Raw genomic sequence first — 18,765 nt, 5'->3', positions numbered from 1 at the left:
CAGCTGAGAAACGGTAAATCTGAGATTGAGATATTATTACATAAAGCCTGTTCTAGTTCTAACCAAATAATATCTGATTGTCGGATGAGTCCATTTGAATATGTATTGTAGTTGATTTGCTAAGTAGTATAGAAAAAATGGTGCTGTGAGACCTCCTTGTGTTTTGGGTTTCTGTAGATCTGTAGTTAAATAATTTGTGGTATTTTATTTTTCCAATATAATTTTGTTGTGATGGAATCTAATGATTTGAACCAGGATTGGATGAGTTGAGTTGGGATCATAGTGAAAAGGTAATTTATTTTGGGGGAGTATTGTCATTTTGATTATTGCAATTCTGCCAAATAAGGAGAGTGGTAGATTCATCCAACGTAGAAGGTTATCAGTTATTGTATTGAGTAATTGGTGTATGGTTAAGACTAAACAGCTCTGACAGCCTGGGGGAGATGTTAAAACACTGACGATGGTGAAGAGATAAAACAGATTTTCTCGATGGGGACAGTGGTTGTAGAAGAGAAAGGTATGTGGTCTGACCAGCGCTTTGTCAAATACATCGTATTCACTGACGTCACGGGATGATGTAATCTTGCAAGTCAACGGCATTTGGTGGGGCTATTTTCACAACAATTTATAGCTGCGCTGCCATTGTATTTACACCGAATGTTATTTTGTCATTATGGGACTGCTGCGTAGCAAAGCAGTAGCACAGCTACTGCTTGCGAAGCAAAGCAGGCACATATTACTATCCTAGAAAATCGTGTTTATTATTTCTGATACATTTTTTTATTCTCTTCCACAGATTTTTCTGCAAAAATGCGGCCCGTACCATAGATCGCACCGGCACGAATGAGGTATCAAACGATGCGGCTCGATCTGACTTGCTGCGGCATTACTTTTCTTGGAATTCCGAGTTACCATGGCGACGCAATTCCCCAAAAAACACCCAAAATTCCGGGAAAGAAGGTCCCATAGGAATGAATGAGAAAGGGGGGGAAAATTACAAATCAAGCAGCTTTTTCCAAGCCACGCTACACGCGCATACGTTAACCGGCCGATGTGATTTTTAGCTCATTTTGTTGCAATTTTTCTCATCTTTAGCTCAGTGTTTTTTTTAAAGGAATGTAAGATCTCTTCCCCTGTGCGGGTTCAAAGAGAGTGAGCGAAAGGGACAAAAATAGCCTTTTAACATTGGTGTGTATTGCGTCTGCTTGAGTGGAGCAATCAACGTCAGAGTGAAGAGAGAAAAGAAATTATTTCAAAAAGTTTCACTTCAACTCGTCACCATGGCCACAATATTTGCTCACTAGACATCCAATTCGCACATTTTGTAGTCACAAGGGTCTTCTTTCAGACAAACCCACTTTTATTTGGCTAAGGTGTCATTTAAAACCTTTTTTTTTTTTTTTTCACTTTAAGCGAGGAGAAGTCGAACTTTTTCGCCCATCTTCCCCATGTTATTTTGGTCGTCTTTTTCTCTTCATTTTTTAAAAAATCTTACGTTTTCAACCTGGTCTAATTTGGGCATTTTTCATCCGATTAAAAAAATGACAACATGCTCGCGTTCCCCAAACCCTTGCCGTTCTAACGAGCCATTTCTGGAATCTGCATCTTCAACCGTTAAGTCGTGAGAAGCTTTTGTTTGAGGTAAGCGTTTCTCATACATTTCAGTTGAATGTGTGTGCGTGATGTCTCCAACATGAGTCCAATGTGTGTGCGTGAATGTGCATGTTTCTTAAAGCGACAGTAAGATACTTTTAGTTTATGTTGATTATGGTTAACTTCCACATTTCTTGACCGATTCCAATCATTTCAATTTTATACTGTTCAGCTCATTTACATTTTTTAAAATACTTTTTTTTTTAAAGCACAACATTATTATTATTATTATTATTTTGAATGCAATGGAATCGACTGCTATTTAAATAGTGTTTTTTATTACAAGTGCTACTACTAAAAGTCCTATTACTCCTACTATTGCTAAAAGTACTACATGCGTCTTTCCACCTTGCAAGAGTCAGCAGTCCCATTCAAAATTTCCGCGGAAATTTTTCTAGTTAATAATGTCACCCTCAGTTTCCTCAAACGTTTCTTGTATGCAGAAGGTTTAGATCGACTGTCCTTGGAGTGGTACATGGTGAAACTTTGATTAATGGAATCAATTACAAACATTTGCCGTGGTGTCTGGATTTCATGACGACATTCACCTCTGAGGTAAGATGGGTTAGTCTACAGTACAACCCCCCCCTCCCCCCCCCATAGTCTGTTTGCAATGATGATGATGGTAAAGTGTGATGTGTGATTGTGTATTTGTACGCGTGTTATAATCCCACCTCGGCGGAGTAAAGTTTTTCCAAGGCAAAAGGCTCAGAACAGCCTCTGGTTGCAGGCGTCTGACTTAAGCTCCAACACGAAATCCTTGGAGGTGAAATGCTACTGTAGACTAGAAACGAATGAAATGAAAGGTAAGGCTTTTTTTTTTTAAATAAAGTTTAAAACACAGGAAGAGCACCCCAGTACAATACAGTGGCTTTTATTTTTTTGCCTGCTCCAATGTTACAGTCGATGTGAGCGACACCGGAAGTCGCAACAATTAACGCTTGTAACCTGTGCTCTCGAACACTTCTTGCACCTCTATTAGGTGAACTCTTCAATGAAGAGTGTAGGGTGTTGTGTGGGTATTTAGACTGCCAATTGGCAGCGACTGGAATGTCCTTGGGTCCTCGCAATCGGTTCGCCATATGCGTGGAGCACAGTTGCTTTGCCTGCCTATGCCCGGCAGGCTGGCACCCACACACTGAGGTCCATCTTCTCCCACCGAATCTTGTTGTAAGGTGTTACCATTGTTATTGTTTTAGAACCACATTTATAATTTCATACGGTGAACAGCGAAAGCTTGTGGCCAAAAACGTAATGAGCATCGTGTACCGTGCCCGGTACATTCAAATGAGTTTGCTCCTAATTATTCTCCTTATTGTCATTCACATCCTCTTCCAACAGTAATTTTTTGCTGTGTTTCAGTCCGAGGTGGCTACAAACTCATCACGCGGCGTGCGGCAGGCCTTGCGTTACGTTCTTGAAAAACAACTGCAGAAGGAACCATGATAACACTACTGCAATTATCTATCTTTGGTCAACTTTGTTGATCTTTGGTTAACTTTGTTCTTTTAGTTCAATAATAACTTTGCTTCTCACTTTGTAATTTCTAATAATTTATTTTTGGTATTATTTATACCTTTTTAATTGCAAAATGTTATCCCTTTATTTTTTACTCAATCCTCTGGCTCATGTTTTTTTTTAATTGATTTTATTTTTTTTAATGGATTTTATTGTTAATTAAATTAACATATATTACTATATTATTGGTACAGTTCAGTACAGGTATCGATTACTAGGTATCGAGGAAAAATGTGAAAAGGTACCTATTTCTAACAAAGATATATTTTAAACAGGTTTTTTTGTTAGTTCCATTAATAAATAATGTAAAACCAGACGTGTGGCCCCCTTAAGGTGACAGAGAGTGAGTTATTTATATTGTTCGTCGAGTGCTACACAAAGAAAAAATGACTAAACTTAGATCTAATCATAGCCAAATCAACTAGGGATGCACTGATCACAAGTTTCCGGTCACCACCGACCTCTTAAAAAGTATGACCTGCTGATCCCGATTTTTGCCGATGCTTATTGTTTTCATAACAAGCAGCATACAGTTTCAATGTTCCAATCATGTTTTGTTGAAAAATATTGAGCAATACTTGTGAGACTGTGAAACAATACAAACAGGTTGTTTTAAATGTATTATATTACGGTATTTTAAGCCCTTCCACAGTTAACTATAGGCATATAATGATTCAGGCACCGTCCACACGAAAGCCTGTTTCAATGTATCCTCACAAGTTTCTTACCATTTAGGTCGTTCGTCCACACGATGGCGCGGTTTCGGAGCTTGAAACCGATCACTTTGAGAGTGGAAAGATTTCAAAACGCGCCACGTACGCGTCCGTCTGGACACCATATGCAGGATACTCCTCCAGTGATGACGACGCATTGCCGCAAAATGAAGACGTATTCTCGCGTGGCTGCGCGCTAACCGTGAGTCTGTCAACAACAATGGCAGATAGCCATGTCGTAGTCGTTTGGCGCAGCCTCCTTAGCTTGCTTTATGCTTTTGCAGCAAAATACTTTGCTTCTTTATTCTCACGTTCAACAAGCGGTGTTGTACTTGAATCACCCGCCATTGTCACTTCTTCTGTTTGTCTTTTTCATGTTGTTTTGATACATGCAAAGCCATGTTTGTTCTGTAGATTGCAATAAAGTTAGAAAAAAAAGTGTTTGTCTTCTTCGCTGATTCTTCTTCTACGCTTTCCGTTAACTCCCTGTGGCTGCGCTACAGCGCCACTCCAGACTTGGCATATACATTACAGCCATTAAACGTCCTCTTTTGGACACACGCAAGTCTTGAAATGCTTCTGTGTGTACTTGTTCAAGTGACACAAAGTGGTACATCACAAACTATGGAAAAACTAGGATTTTGTAAAACGTTAGTCTTATGGATAAAATGAAAGTGTCCACAGTTGTTACAGACAGGCATGTCGGAATTCCATCTGTGGTGAAAAAAGTTTATCAGTCCCAAGGAATAAACCAGCAATTTGATGTGTATCATATTGCTAATAGCTTCAGAAAGAAACTGATAGATACATCAAAGAAGAAGCGACATGCTGATCTGGCGCCATGGGTGCGAACTATTGTAAACTACGTGTGGTTTAGCAGTAGGAACTGTGACAGCAATCCTGACAAATTGGTGGAACTTTTCACAAGCATTTGCTTTCACATTGCAGGCTAGCATAGGTGGTCAAACTTAGCACAGGTCCTGCAACAGGATGCTGACTCACAGGTGACTCTTTGAAGTTTGAACCAACATGTCACTGATATGGACCACTATCAGCTGTTTCTCAAGACTTGTGTCAGGTTCGGTCAACCTAGAACATTTAATAAACAACAGAGCAGGAAGGAAGACAAAAGACTTGATTCTTTTTTGCTCGGGAGGAGAACGAAACAGAGATGTGCACAGGTTACAATCTCCTACTCGTTCTGAAGCACATTCCGCCGAATCGCCTCTTTTTATTGGGTAGGCCATAGTTACAAAATAAATACAAAATATTTACAATCCCTGCCCAACTTACCTGTGCACAACAACCTGGGGCCCAAAATAATGACATAATAATTGACCATTGACAAAGGTCGGAACTGGATTTTGAGTTTGAGATGGTGAGCAACCCTTGATCTGAACTTTTGCCTGCCTCATTTTCCAAGTAGCTGGACTTTCAAGATCCTACCTCACCGTCGTAGTAGGCCTGTGAACTGCAATAGACTTGACTGAACAAGAGTGCACTTCGACAAATCACTTTGACAAACAACTTTGATGTTGATACCACAACACTGAGAATAATTACTTGATACCACAACACTGAGAACAATTACAATGCCCATTTGGAGGAACAACTATTTTGTCATTATTTTAGGCCCCATGTTGTTGTGCGCAGGTAAGTTGTGCAGGGATTGTAAAATATTTTTGATTTGTTATTTTTTGTGTGTGTGTGTAAATAAATGTTCTTTCCATTTAACACATTCGTGATTCCAGTTGCTTGTGTGCGCATGTGTGTGTGTGTGTGTGTGGGGGGGGGGGTGCGTGCGTGTGTGTGTGAGCGTGCGTGCGTGCCAAGTGTGTTGATTTATTGGTTTTAATTAAATTAATTCTTCCTTGAGGTGAACCTAAGAAACCAAACCGGTCCATACATCTACATTGTACTAGTTAGTTAAAAGGGCTGTCTGAAAAATCTGTTATGATTTTAGATTAGCAATGTAAAACATTCTGAAGTTAAAGCCTTGTTCATATTTAGAGGAAATTTACAAATAAAATGTGACTTGAAGCATTTTGTATGTGTGTGGTCACTTTATCAGCTGAAAAATGGTACATGTGTTGTTGACATGAAAATATACTTGTTCATGATATACAAATAGTAGCAGATAACATGGTAAGCATTTGAACATAATAATATGTTGCCACTTTAGAATATTGGTTGAAAAAAGATGAGTAAATGAATTGTTGATATGAAAATATAGTTTGTTTATTATAACAAATGTTAGCAGATAACATGGTAAGCATTTGAACATGATAATGTTTTGCCACTTTAGAATAAAGTGCAGAAAATTTGTTCACATTAAAATATAAGTTGTAAATGATAGTCTACAAATATTGGCGGAATCACCAATATTGAATGTTGGAATGGATCTACAAAAAGGTTTGTATTACAGTCAATACCACAGATTGCCAATTCATAATTGCCCATCATGACTTCATCTTTTACTTATGCCTTTTAATTATTAGTAATGGTATTTTTTTGTAATTATGAGTTAATCATTAGCTAATATTTGGAAATTATTAGTTAATAATTCTTCAATAGTTGCAAATTACTGTACTTCAATACAAGTTAATATTTGCTCATCATGACTTTTTATTTTGTTTATGCATTTTAATGATTAGTAATGGATATTTCTTAATCATGAGTTAATCATTAGTTATTATTTGCAAACTATGAGTTCATAATTATTTAATAGTTGCAAATTATTAGTTCATCATGAGTTCAGATAATAGCACAAATTATTAGCGAACAATTTGTAAATTATGTATTTCTAATCTTTTAATTATTGCAATTTTTTTATTTAGTTAAATGTGAGTTCTCATGACTTAATCTTTAATGTATTACAAATGGTTAACTAACATTATTATAAAGTGTTACCAACTATTCTTCTCTAGTTTATTTTCTGACATCAAACCCAAATATTTTCAGGCTACAGTAATTTAGTCTCACTGTTCCAATACTTTTTGATTAGTATATGTTTATGGATGTCCCCTCATTTTATGCTTGTATCAGCTGTCTTGCAGAGCATTTTTCCATCAACTGAACTGGGATCCTTTATGGTGCTCTTAAGGAGAGATAAGGAACAGCAGCTCTCTGAGCTCACGATGACTGTCACAGGAATTCGACTCTTCAACAAAGCCAGCAAGAAAGAACAGGAGATGAACTTTTCTGAACTAAGTAAGATACAGTATTGTTCACACACTCACACACAGTGGAATTGGGGCTTAACACAAAGACGGTTTTACCATATTTTGGGGACTTTAAGTCTTACTCCCCTCTGTGAGTCATCACCTTATCGTGGTGGAGAGGTTTGCGTGTCCCAATGAGCCTAGGAGCTATGTTGTCTGGGGCTTCATGCCCCTGGTAGGGTCAATCATGGCAAGCAGGTCCTAGGTGAGGGACCAGACAAAGCATGGCTCAAAAGACCCCTATGATGGATGCTAATTTTGGATCGCGGTTTCCCGGACGCGGGTCACCGGGGCCCCCCTTGGAGCCAGGCCTGGAAGTGGGGCTCGAAGGCGAGCGTCTGGTGGCTGGGCTTATACCCAGGAGGCCCGGCCGGGCACAGGGTCCCCCTTCCCATGGGCTCACCACCTGTGGGAGGGGCCAAAGGGGTCGGGTGCGCAGTGAGCTGGGCGGCAGCCAAAAGCGGTCCGACCCCCTGGCTACTGAAGCTAGATCTGGGGACATGGAATGTCACCTCTCTGCCAGGGAAGGAGCCCGAGCTGGTGTGCGAGGCAGAGAAGTTCAGACTCGCCTCCACACACAACTTGGGTTCTGGTACCAATCCTCTCAAGAGGGGTTGTACTCTCTTCCAATTTTGGAGTTGCCCTTGGTGAGAGGGGCAGAGCAGGTGTGGGCATATTTATTGCACCCCGGTTAGGCACCTGTACGTTAAGGTTTACCCCAGTGGACGAGAGGGTAGCCTCCCTCCTCCTTTGGGTGGGGTGACGGGTCCTGACTGTTGTTTGTGCTTATGTACCGAACAGCAGCTCAGAGTACCCACACATTCTGGAGTCCTTGGAGGGTGTGCTGGAGAGCTATCCCTCTGGGGACCCCCTCGTTCTGTTGGGGGACGCTCAGGTGGGCAATAACAGTGAGACCTGGAGGGGTGTGATTGGGAGGAACAGGCCCCCTTCCCGACCAGAACCCGAGCTGTGTTTTGTTATTGGACTTCTATGCTCGCCACGGACTGTCCATAATGAACACCATGTTGGTGTCCATATGTGCACTTGGCACCAGGAAACCCTAGGCTGCAGCTCAATGATCGACTTTGTAGTCGTGTCATTGGATTTGTGGCCGCATGTGTTGGACACTTGGGTGAAGAGAGGGGTGGAGCTGTCAATTGATTACCACCTGGTGGTGTGTTGGCTCCGATGGCGGGGTAAGATGCTGGTCCGACCTGGCAGACCCAAACGTATTGTGAGGGTCTGCTGGGAACATCAGGCAGAAAGAGTTTCAACACCCACCTCCGGCAGAACTTCTCCCTTGTCCCGGGGGAGGCGGGGGACATTGAGTCCGATTGGACCATGTTCCGCATCTCCATTGTTGGGGCGGCTGATCGGAGCTGTGGCCGTCAGGTGGTTGGTGCTTATCGTGGCGGCAATCCTCGAACCTGGTGGTGGACACCAGCGGTAAGGGATGCCGTCAAGCTGAAGGAATCCTATCGGGCCTTTTTGGGGACTCCGGATTCAAGTACCGGCTGGCCAAGCAGAATGCAGCTGCTGACCTCGACTCGGGAGGTCATGAATCGGTGGGGAGAATACAAAGACCTCCTTAATTCCACCGACACCATATCTCTGGGGTCGAAGTCACTGAAGTGGTTGGAAAACTCCTCGGTGGCAAGGCCCCGGGGGTGGACAACCTGGAGAGACCATGTCTCTTGGCTGGCCTGGGAACGCCTTGGGATCCTGTCGGAGGAGCTGGTCGAAGTGGCTGGGGAGAGGGAAGTCTGGGCTTCCCTGCTAAAGCTGCTCTCCCCGCAACCCAACCCCGGATAAGCGGTAGATGATAGATGGATGGATGGAAGTCTTACTTTTTAAATAGTTTGGCTGGTCCTGTGACGTATGCTACGTTCACATTGCAGGTCTTAATGCTCAATTTGGATTTTTTAAAATCAAATTAGATATTATTTGTGTGTGTCTCTGTGATCGTTGACATAACATATTAATTGCGACTTAAGGCCTTGTGCACACGTAGCAGGGTATTTTTAAAACTGAATATTTCCCCCCTCCCCAAGTATGGCATAAGATCACTGTCAAAAAGGCATATCCATAAAAAACGAAGGCAAATCTGTGATAAAGTTTTGTATCCATGAGAAACGATTCATATCCATAATAGTAATGATTTGTGTGTTTTAAATGTTTCCTGAGCACAAATCAAAATTATTTCCATGTGGGGCCCATGTGGGTTAGATATGGGCTGGTGAATGGGTCTCATCTGGGCTGCCCAGCTGGGTCCCAGTTAATTTTCGACAGGGATTTCATAGTGGCGCCTTGTGGGCAAGGCCAGATGGGCTCAAGGTGGGCCTCATACGGGCCTGAGCTAAAACCTACAGTGATTTAAAGATGGGCCTCATATGGGCCCTAGCTAAAACCCAAATGGGTATGGAATGGGCTGGTGAATGGGCCCCTGCTGGGCTGCCCAGCTGGGTCCCAGTTAAAAGTCGACTCCTAAAATATTGTTGCCATGACAGGGACTTGAACCAAAATTTTCATCCTGAAATTTTAACTTACAGGGTGATTAAAAAAGAATACGCCAAAATCATCACACAATATTTAACAAATGAAAAACAATAGAAAACTCTAGCTTGGACACATGTTGTACGTATCTTTAAGATTTAATTTCATGTTTTACAAGTGGCCAATGTGGCTACCACCAGCAGCACAGACAACATCAAGCCGATATGAGAATTCTTCCCAAACGTGACTCAGGATGTCGTGGTCCACCATGTTGATTCTTCAGCTGTTATTTGATGATTCATTTTTCAACAAGTTGGAGCACTGTCCCATTGACATCTCGGAGTTCTGGGGCTGGGTTGTGGTGGATGGCGGGGGGTGGATGAGGGGTGGGGGGTTGTGGGGGGGAGCGGGGGCTGTGGGCCGGTGGGGTGCCTGGCGGGCCTGCCGTGCCCCGTCCTGCTGCGTTGGGTGGGGGGCGCAGGCCGTGTTGGGGTGGGGGGCGCTCCTGCCTCCTGGGTTTGCTCTCCGGCCGGTGGCCCCTGCGGGGCCCGGGGGTTGTCCCTTGGCGCTGCCGTGGCCTGGGGGGCCGTGAGGTGTTGTGCTTGCTCTGTCCTGGCCGGGGTCGACGGTTCGCCTCTTTGGTGGAGGTTTTCATGCATGCCAGATCCACCACACCAGCATCTACCAAAATTCAAACACAATCTGCTTCTTCCTCTGGTCGTTGAATCGGTGGAGGCTGATGTCTGTGGATCTCACTCTGCTTCATGTATCCTTCCTTCCTTTCCTCAGTCTTTCCTTTGGTCTCTTGAGGTCTCCCTAATTTGTTGGAATTTAGATGTTTCTGGGGTTGGTGAAAGACTCTGGTTGGTAACCCGGTGGGTAATGTCTGGTCGGTGCTTTGATCCTTCCTCGGGTCTCCTGACAACCTCACGCCTCTAGCTGGATTCTGAAGTATTCGGTTTAGGTGAACGGTACAGGATTTTTAATAGGTTTTAGGTGAACTAATATGTACACACTCACACGCACGCACCCCTGCACACACACACACACACACACACACACACACACACACACACACACACACACACACACACACACACACACACACACACACACACACACACACACACACACACACACACACACACACGCATACACACATACACACGCACATGAACATACTCACCCACATACAAAATAAATACATAAATAAAAAATAGAGCAGTGATGATAACATGAACAATACTGAGCTCTTCATAAAAAAAATTAAAAAAAAGGAGAGCGGAGGCGGTTCACAAGCCGAGCAGCCAAGGGCGCCTCGCCAATATCCAAGCAGTGGTACGGCCACAGACAGTAAAAATCGCAGTCTCTGTTTACGGATTTTAAAAAATAAAAAATGAAAATGTGGGAAGTGGGGAAGTTTAGATTTAGAAAAAAAGAGTTTGTTTCTCGAACAAACATCGCGCCATGTCTCACGGGGAAACCAACATGACGTTGCTAAAAACATCATGATGGGACGCGGGAGATTTTTCTTCTCCAGACTTCTATTGAGGTGGATTAGAAAATATTGTGGTACATAGCGCCAGCGACTGTGCAGGAGGGGCATAACAATTAGTAGGTGTCTGATTGACAAAAATGGCAGGCTGCATTGACAAGACGCCACTGTGCCGTGATATGTCAATCATTTGGCACCTACGGGGTCCAATCTCATTTGAGGGGGGCCAGTGAAACACTGGCCTCCTCTCTGGCTCCACCAGTGAATACGTCCGCTCAGAGTGGATTTCGCGACAGCTCCCCCAACAGTGACAGGAGAAACACCATGTTGGTTCTGAGTGTCTACACCAGTGGTGGGCAAACTCGGTCCTCGAGGGCCGGCATCCTGCAGGTTTTGGAGGTTTCCTTGCTGCAACGCAGCTGATTCCAATCAACAGGATTGTTACCAAGCTTATGCAGAGCTTGCTGATGAGCTGATCATATATCAGCTGTGTTGGAGAAGGGAAACCTCCAAAACCTGCAGGACTCCGGCCCTCGAGGACCGAGTGTGCCCACCCCTGGTCTACACCATTGGGTTAAAAAGTTGTGGTCAAAAGATGTCCTCCACAATAGAAATTAGTGGGATGGGAGCAGTACCACATCCCTCGAAGAGGGACAGTCCCTGGATGGTTGAGGTTAGTATACTGGGTTTCAGTGAGTTTGAAATTTTCAATTAATTACATGGCCAATAGGGGTCACTTAAATCTAAAACGTAACAATTGGTCGTAATTTGGGGCATGTAAAATGACCTCTGTGGTCGTTTTCTAGGGGAGGACTCCTTAAAAGATGTTTCTCTACTCATCCAAGCACGCTTCAACAGTTCATGCAAAAGACTACTTAGGATTAGGAGTGTGCCAATAAATCGTGATACTTTGTCTCCCGATTATCGATACACCTACTCAAGTATCGCAATATTTGTACTTAATATACAGCCACTAATGTAAATGACATCTGTGGTCGTTTTCTAGGGGAGGACTCCTTAAAAGATGTTTCTCTACTCATCCAAGCACGCTTCAACAGTTCATGCAAAAGACTACTTAGGATTAGGAGTGTGACAATAAATCATGATACTTTGTCTCCCGATTATCGATACACCTATTCAAGTATCGCAATATTTGTACTTAATATACAGCCACTATAACGGCTCCATTGTTCATTACTTATTGAGCAATTACTTGGCAGGCTGTATAGGGGGAGTGCCTCATAAGAGTGGCAGGGAAATGTATGGAAGTCTTCAGGTGAAGACTCATGAGCTTACTTTAACTTGTGTAAGACCATTATCTGTCCAGCAACTGACTCAGTTTTGCATACGTAACATTTTAAAACATATTTTATGGTTCGCCTTTTTGAGGCACACAATTTCTGAGGAATATTAATATTTATTTAATTTGGTTTAATATTGAAATAATTGTATTTATTTATTTTGCAATGTTACACAAAAAAACCCGTCACAGTTTATAAAATTAAACAATTCACTATGTAACTGACTGACATGTTGTATATGTTGCATGACAATGGTGTTTAAGAAAGACACAAATTTGTTCACAGATATGGTCTCTGTTAATAAGACATTTGTATTTGTTTAAAAAAAATACTTAAGTACTCACTGTGAAGAAGACACCAGTTTTAATTTGTTTTAAACTTTATGTCTTGAGTAGTTTTATTGTAGATTATCGTGGATTTATTACCTGACCAATATATCGATAATCGCGGTCATATCGTAAGATAATCGTTATCATGAGCCTTTTATCGCATATCGTATCGTGAGGTACCCAGAGGTCCCCACCCCTACTTAGGATAGCACTATCCTGAGTTTGCTATTCAACCCCAACTATCCTCCATATATAGGCACACGTGAAACCAAGAATGGTAGCACTATTTTGCGATGCAAAAGGACAATTATTGAGATGCCTTGAAGAGAGGCCTCTGCCCAGCAGCAGCAGCTGTTGGGTGAAAACTCCCTCATTAATATTCCATTCAGTTGTAAAATGCTGTAGGAGCCACCTCGAGCCAAATAAGACCTTGTTTGTTACTATTTTACTGTCTTGTTATTGATACAAATATTATTCTCCCACCATAGGGTTGAAACATTTAACATTATACCACACACTAACAGTTAAAGATCTTCATTACAAGTTAACTTAACCAGCTATTGTTGCAAATTTTGCAGTAGGGCCCTGTTTACAGGTAGCCAGGGTTTTTGCAAAGGGGAGATATTTTTCTGCATTTTGCCCTGTCATCAACACGTCTGCTGGGATTTTTTTTTAAATGAAAAAACAAAGGTTTGCAAAAACTCTGGCCAAAGTGGAGATTTGCGGATTTCTCCGGAGTTTTACGTTGTTGCTCGACACATCACTCACACGTACCTCAAGTTGTTAAAAAAAAGACAGGTGAAGCTTTTTAATTTTTTTAATTTTGTATTCATCCTCTTTGTTTTCCTCTATCTTCCGTTTATGATGTACTCCCTCTGATTGACTGTTTACATGTTGTTGTTGTTTTTTTTAAACAAAAAAGTATTGTGCACACTGACAGTCCGTGGCTGTGTCTGAATGTGTACCCTACTCCCCTACTGGGGGCTCACGCCATTTTGTAGGGGTGTCCGAATGTCCAAAGAGCGAAAAATGTAGGGCATTCTAAATTCAATCCACAATCCACTCTGAAAAGTAGTGAACATCGATGCTCACTCAACCGGGTTGATATAGACCACAATGCATTGCGAGTACGAAAAACATGGCACGAGCGACAGTGCAAGTGTGAGAATCAAAGTGATGTATTAAATATATACTACAGAAATAACTAGAAAAATTTCCGCGGAAATTTTGAATGGGCCTGCTGACTCGCGTGGAAACACGCAATAAAAATAACATTTAAACCATTGAAATCGCTCAAGAAATGTGGAAGTTAACCATAATCTACTAAAAGTATTACTGGCCCTTTAAGAAACATGCACATTCACGCACACACATTTGATTTTAACTAACATTTCAATGAGCTGAACAGTTTAAAATTTCAACCATTGAAATCGCTCAAGAAATGTGCAAGTTAACCATAATCAAGATCAAATAAAGTATCTTACTGTCCCTTTAAGAAATATGTACATTCACGCACACACATTTGATTTTAACCAACATTTCAATGAGCTGAACAGTTTAAAATTTCAACCATTGAAATCGCTCAAGAAATGTAAAAGTTAACCATAATCAACAGTATGTTACTGCCCCTTTAAGAAACATGCACATTCACGCACACACATTTGATTTTAAGCAACATTTCAATGAGCTGAACAGTTTAAAATTTAAACCATTGAAATCGGTCAAGAAATGTGGAAGTTAACCAAAATCAACAGTATGTTACTGCCCCTTTAAGAAACATGCACATTCACGCACACACATTTGATTTTAAGTAACATTTCAATGAGCTGAACAGTTTAAAATTTAAACCATTGAAATCGGTCAAGAAATGTGGAATCTACCATAATCAACAGTATCTTACTGCCCCTTTACGAAACATGCACATTCACGCACACACATTTGATTTTAACCAACATTTCAATGAGCTGAACAGTTTAAAATTCAAACCATTGAAATCGCTCAAGAAATGTAAAAGTTAACCATAATCAACAGTATGTTACTGCCCCTTTAAGAAACATGCACATTCACGCACACACATTTGATTTTAAGTAACATTTCAATGAGCTGAACAGTTTAAAATTTAAACCATTGAAATCGGTCAAGAAATGTGGAAGTTCACCATAATCAACATCAACTAAAAGTATCTTCCTGCCCCTTTACAAAACATGCACATTCACGCACACACATTTGATTTTAAGTTGTTAGGAGACGTCACGCACCAACATTCCATTGATTTGTATAGGATTACGCTCACCTCAAACAAAAGCCTCTCACGACTTAACGGTTGAAGATGCAGATTCCAGAAATGGCTCGTTAGAACGGCAAGGGTTTGGGGAACGCGAGCATGTTCTCAGTTTTTTAATCGGATGAAAAATGACCAAATGAGAGCAGGTTGAAAACTTCTGATTGTTCGAAAATGAAGAGGGAAAAACGGCGAAAATAACATTGAAAAGAGATCGAAATAGTGCGACTTCTCCTCGCTTAAAGTGAAAATAAAGGTACTAAATGACACCTTAGCCAAATAAAACTTAGTTTTTCAGAAAGCAGAGGCTTGTGGCTACAAAATGTGCGAATTTGATGTCTAGTGAGCAAAGATTGTGGCCATTGTGACGAGTTGAAGTGAAACTTTTGGAAATATATTTTTTGGTTCCCATCACTCTGTCCTTAATTAGTCACGCTCTAGCCGATGCAAGAAAGGCGACTTTCACCCCTTTGCTCACTGTCTTTGAACCCGCACAGGGGGGAGAGCTTTCATTCCTTATTTTTTTTTTTGACACAGAGCTAAAGATGACAAAAATTCCAACAAAATGAGCTAAAATTCATATCGGTCGGTCAACGTATGCGCGCGCAGCGTGTCTTGGAAAAAGGTGCTTGATTGGAGTTGATGTCTTTCGGATTCCCATTCATTCCTATGGGACTTTATTTGGGAGTTTTTTGGGAATAGCGTCACCATGGTAACTGGGAATTCTTATAAAAATAATAGCGCAGCGAGTCAGATCGAGCCGCATCGTTTGATACCTCATTTGTCCCGGTGCGATCTACGGTTCGGGCCGCATTTTTGCGGAAAAGTCGGTGGAAGATAATATATGGAAGAAAAACTAGAAAAATTCCCGCGGAAATTTTGAATGGGCCTGCTAACTCTTGCAACTCTTTTCAATGAGCTGAACAGTTTAAAATTTCAACCGTTGAAATCGCTCAAGAAATGTGCAAGTTAACCATAATCAAGATCAAATAAAGTATCTTACTGCCCCTTTAAGAAACATGCACATTCACGCACACACATTTGATTTTAACCAACATTTCAATGAGCTGAACAGTTTAAAATTTCAACCATTGAAATCGCTCAAGAAATGTGCAAGTTAACCAAAATCAACAGTATGTTACTGCCCCTTTAAGAAACATGCACATTCACGCACACACATTTGATTTTAAGTAACATTTCAATGAGCTGAACAGTTTAAAATTTAAACCATTGAAATCGGTCAAGAAATGTGGAATCTACCATAATCAACAGTATGTTACTGCCCCTTTAAGAAACATGCACATTCACGCACACACATTTGATTTTAAGTAACATTTCAATGAGCTGAACAGTTTAAAATTTCAACCATTGAAATCGGTCAAGAAATGTGGAATCTACCAGAATCAACAGTATCTCACTGCCCCTTTACAAAACATGCACATTCACGCACACACATTTGATTTTAAGTTGTGAGGAGACGTCACGCACCAACACTCCATTGATTTGTATAGGATTACGCTCACCTCAAACAAAAGCCTCTCGCGACTTAACGGTTGAAGATGCAGATTCCAGAAATGGCTCGTTAGAACGGCAAGGGTTGGGGGAACGCGAGCATGTTCTCAGTTTTTTAATCGGATGAAAAATGACCAAATGAGAGCAGGTTGAAAACTTATGATTGATCGAAAATGAAGAGGCAAAAACGGTGAAAATAACATTGAAAAGAGATCGAAATAGTGCGACTTCTCCTCGCTTAAAGTGAAAATAAAGGTACTAAATGACACCTTAGCCAAATAAAACTTAGTTCTTCAGAAAGCAGAGGCTTGTGGCTACAAAATGTGCGAATTTGATGTCTAGTGAGCAAAGATTGTGGCCATGGTGACGAGTTGAAGTGAAACTTTTGGAAATATATTTTTTGGTTCCCAGCACTCAGACCTTAATTAGTCACGCTCTAACTGATGCAAGAAAGGCGACTTTCACCCCTTTGCTCACTGTCTTTGAACCCGCACAGGGGGGAGAGCTTTCATTCCTTAATTTTTTTTTTGACACTGAGCTAAAGATGACAAAAATTCCAACAAAATGAGCTAAAATTCATATCGGTCGGTTAACGTATGTGCGCGCAGCGTGTCTTTGAAAAAGGTGCTTGATTGGAGTTGATCTCTTTCGGATTCCCATTCATTCCTATGGGACTTTATTTGGGAGTTTTTTGGGAATAGCGTCGCCATGGTAACTGGGAATTCTTATAAAAATAATAGCGCACCGAGTCAGATCGAGCCGCATCGTTTGATACCTCATTTGTCCCGGTGCGATCTACGGTACGGGCCGCATTTTAGCAGAAAAAACGCGGAAGATTAAAAAATAAGAAAAACTAGAAAAATTCCCGCGGAAATTTTGAATGGGCCTGCTAACTCTTTTCAATGAGCTGAACAGTTTAAACTTTCAACCATTGAAATCGCTCAAGAAATGTGCAAGTTAACCATAATCTACTAAAAGTATTACTGCCCCTTTAAGAAACATGCACATTCACGCACACACATTTGATTTTAACCAACATTTCAATGAGCTAAACAGTTTAAACTTTCAACCATTGAAATCGGTCAAGAAATGTGCAAGTTAACCAAAATCAACAGTATGTTACTGCCCCTTTAAGAAACATGCACATTCACGCACACACATTTGATTTTAAGTAACATTTCAATGAGCTGAACAGTTTAAAATTCAAACCATTGAAATCGGTCAAGAAATGTGGAATCTACCATAATTAACAGTATCTCACTGCCCCTTTACAAAACATGCACATTCACGCACACACATTTGATTTTAAGTTGTGAGGAGACGTCACGCACCAACACTCCATTGATTTGTATAGGATTACGCTCACCTCAAACAAAAGCCTCTCGCGACTTAACGGTTGAAGATGCAGATTCCAGAAATGGCTCGTTAGAACGGCAAGGGTTTGGGGAACGCGAGCATGTTCTCAGTTTTTTAATCGGATGAAAAATGACCAAATGAGAGCAGGTTGAAAACTTATGATTGATCGAAAATGAAGAGGGAAAAAACGGCGAAATTTACATTGAAAAGAGATCAAAAATGTGCGACTTCTCCTCGCTTAAAGTGAAAATAAAGGTACTAAATGACACCTTAGCCAAATAAAACTTAGTTCTTCAGAAAGCAGAGGCTTGTGGCTACAAAATGTGCGAATTTGATGTCTAGTGAGCAAAGATTGTGGCCATGGTGACGAGTTGAAGTGAAACTTTTGGAAATATATTTTTTGGTTCCCAGCACTCAGACCTTAATTGGGTATCAGAGTGGCGATTACACTCACTGTCTTTGAACCCGCACAGGGGGAAGAGCTTTCATTCCTTAATTTTTTTTTTGACACTGAGCTAAAGATGGGAAAAATTCCAACAAAATGAGCTAAAATTCATATCAATCGGTTAACGTATGCGCGCGCAGCGTCTCTTTGAAAAAGGTGCTTGATGTGTGATTTTGTCTTTCCTTTTCCCATTCATTCCTATGGGACTTTTATTTGGGAGTTTTTTGGGAATAGCGTCGCCATGGTAACTGGGAATTCTTATAAAAATAATAGCGCACCGAGTCAGATCGAGCCGCATCGTTTGATACCTCATTTGTCCCGGTGCGATCTACGGTACGGGCCGCATTTTAGCAGAAAAAACGCGGAAGATTAAAAAATAAGAAAAAAAATAAACCCTTTTTCTAGGATAGTAATATGTGCCTGCTTGCTCCGCAAGCAGCAGCTTCGC

At 41.3% G+C, this 18,765-nt stretch overlaps 1 protein-coding gene across 6 annotated transcripts in view; it reads left to right on the top strand.

The window, feature by feature from the left end:
• cfap206 (cilia and flagella associated protein 206) overlaps positions 1-18,765 on the top strand; it is a 121,382-nt gene that overhangs the window by 59,822 nt on the left and 42,795 nt on the right. For all 6 annotated transcript variants that reach the window (XM_086061198.1, XM_086061202.1, XM_086061199.1 and 3 more), the window contains one exon: positions 6,930-7,094. In XM_086061198.1, coding sequence (XP_085917324.1) covers positions 6,930-7,094 — 165 coding nt within the window. The remainder of the gene's footprint in view (positions 1-6,929; positions 7,095-18,765) is intronic.

This window comes from Leptonotus elevatus, chromosome 18 (genome assembly GCF_054856555.1).
Source record: "Leptonotus elevatus isolate MCC_2025b chromosome 18, RoL_Lele_1.0, whole genome shotgun sequence".
Lineage (NCBI taxonomy): Eukaryota > Metazoa > Chordata > Actinopteri > Syngnathiformes > Syngnathidae > Leptonotus > Leptonotus elevatus.
The sequence above is the reverse complement of the archived record's forward strand: the minus strand, read 5'-3'. Positions and strand labels throughout refer to the sequence as shown.